Source organism: Notothenia coriiceps, unplaced genomic scaffold (genome assembly GCF_000735185.1).
Source record: "Notothenia coriiceps isolate Sejong01 unplaced genomic scaffold, NC01 NC01_scaffold00008424, whole genome shotgun sequence".
Classification (NCBI taxonomy): Eukaryota; Metazoa; Chordata; class Actinopteri; order Perciformes; family Nototheniidae; genus Notothenia; species Notothenia coriiceps.
In genome coordinates, this window is record NW_011341125.1 from 1 (window position 1) to 2188 (window position 2188).

At 45.2% G+C, this 2188-nt stretch overlaps 1 protein-coding gene across 1 annotated transcript; it reads right to left on the bottom strand.

Moving 5' to 3' along the window:
• Positions 1 to 635: 635 nt before the first annotated feature.
• nudt13 (nudix (nucleoside diphosphate linked moiety X)-type motif 13) lies at positions 636 to 1839 on the bottom strand. Its single transcript, XM_010770122.1, has 2 exons — positions 1542 to 1839; positions 636 to 950 (listed from the first exon to the last, which is right to left on the bottom strand). Exons 1-2 carry the CDS (start codon positions 1737 to 1739, stop codon positions 774 to 776), a joined length of 375 nt encoding a protein of 124 aa, XP_010768424.1. The 5' UTR covers positions 1740 to 1839; the 3' UTR covers positions 636 to 773.
• Between the last annotated feature and the right edge of the window lie 349 nt (positions 1840 to 2188).

The following is a 2188-nucleotide window of genomic DNA, read 5'->3' on the forward strand; positions in this document are numbered from 1 at the left end:
AGGAGCCCTGTGGAGCTGTTCAAGATCTACAGTGTGAAGGAGCTGACCTTTGACCTCCCTGCAGCCCCGCCCACCAAGAAGAGGGTAAACAACAATCACTCCTTCAAAATAAAAGTCTCCCTTTGAAACCAAATCAAGAGTCACGGCTTGAAACATATAAATATCTTTTACAGGATCGTTTTGTGACGGGGGGGTCGCTGCTGGACCCGGAGCTGCAGAGACAGGCTGAGAGCGCCATGACCCCCCCCCAGGACGCCCCGCTGGACTTTAGTGCAGCTCTCACACAAACCGACACACACACCGAAACAAAAGACACACCCATCGACACACTTAACGTTATACACACTGATACACACACACCTTCAGAATAAAAGCCTCTCTCACACACACCTTCAGAATAAAAGCCTCTCTCACACACACCTTCAGAATAAAAGCCTCTCTCACACACACCTTCAGAATAAAAGCCTCTCTCACACACACCTTCAGAATAAAAGCCTCTCACTGCAGCAGTTTGTTTATAAAGGATTTGCTCAGTATTTTATAAACTTTATTTCCTTTCAGAGTTCGTCTAAATAAACATTTCTTATTGGAACAGTCTCTCTTTATTTGGTTTCTACACACAGTGATGCTTTCACTTTGGAAAAACATTTCTGTAGTTTTATAAAAGTTTAAATGTAGGATGTTGAGGTTTTGAAAGGCTTTTTATTGTCCCGTCCCAACATTATAAGAGTAGCCAAGTTTACGGGATGTCAGTGAACGCGTCTCAGACGGGTTCAGGATCTGGTGTTCTGGATCCACTCTGTGATGAGTCGATGAGCGACGGCGTGTTTTGGGGGGAGCCAGGGGGTGGGGGGGGCTCCTCCTCTGTGGGGGGGCGTCTGCAGGGCGGAGAGGACCTCCTGCTGGGAGAACCAGCGAGCGTCCTCCAGCTCAGAGTGATCCACACACAGCTGGGGAAACAATGTGTTAGAAAACGGTCTCCGGCTTAACCTTGAATCTCAGGATCCATGTATCTGTGATCCTCTCCAGAATGGAAGTAGTCATCACATACAGAGCATCAACTAGTTCCTGAACAGTGTCCTTCACATGCTGATATCCAAGAGAGGGAGTTCCACAGTCACAAGATGGAGGAATAGAAAGCAGTATTCAATGTTTACTTCAGATTAGCTCCACGTCAGAAATGATCATGCTTGTCATATGTCTCTCTCCATAGAGGCTGAATCATCATGTTAATCACATAGCTATCATATGCCTCAAACAGTCCTGATGCTCTTCTAGGTAATCACACATCCTGTCATGTTCACAGCTACAGTTGGGATACCTTTGTTAGCATGTGGACTCATGTTGGAAGAGGACATTCAGTATTTTCACAACACGAGGAAAACATTTTAATTACACAAATATATTTTAATAATTAATCTAAAGAGTTTCAACATTGCCTTTAATTTAAGTCGTTTATGGATACATATTATATCAACTCATCAGGATTTCATGATTATGACATTGGGGAAAAAATTAGTGGGTGGGGTTTACAGACTCACCTGAGAGTGGGCGGGGCTAACGGAGGCGTGGCAGGCCATCATGAAGGAGCTCTGAGGAAACGGCCAGTGCTGAGAGGAGCTGAAGGAGAAACTCTGGACCTCCAGGCCCACCTCCTCCGCCACCTCCCTGCTGAGGGTCTCCTCCAGAGTCTCACCTGCACACACAGGTAGAGTCATACAGGGGTACAAGGAGGCCATGACTACATCTAGAGTTCTGCCGATGTTTTGAACATTGCAGACTGAAGCTCAGCGCTAACTTTTATACGTTCTGCCTTAGCTCCAAAAACCATTACCTCAGTTTTATCTTTGTTTAGTTGGAGAAAGTTCTGACACATCCAGTCGTTGATTTGTTCAATGCACTCACTCAGTGTCTGAACTGGAGCATAGTCTCCTGGTGAAGTGGTTACGTAAATGTGTGTCATCTGCATAGCTATGGTAACTTATTTTGTAGTTTTCCATTATCTGAGCCAGTGGTAGCATGTAGATGTGAAAGAGAAGAGGCCCCAGGGTGGAGCCTTGAGGAACCCCCACATGTCATCTGTCCACTCAGATGTGTGTTTACCTATAGAAACAAAGTGTTTCCGTCTTTAAGTAGGATTCAAACCACTTAGAACTAACCAGAAATTAGTCAACATGTAAAGGCTTCA

Bases quoted from the DNA above. Each gene is read 5' to 3' on its own strand.
- nudt13 (XM_010770122.1), bottom strand. From the start codon at position 1,739: ATGGCCTCCTTGTACCCCTGTATGACTCTACCTGTGTGTGCAGGTGAG. The intron at 951-1,541 runs GTGAGTCTGTAA...TTGTTTCCCCAG, and splicing joins TTAGCCCCGCCCACTCTCAG to CTGTGTGTGGATCACTCTGA.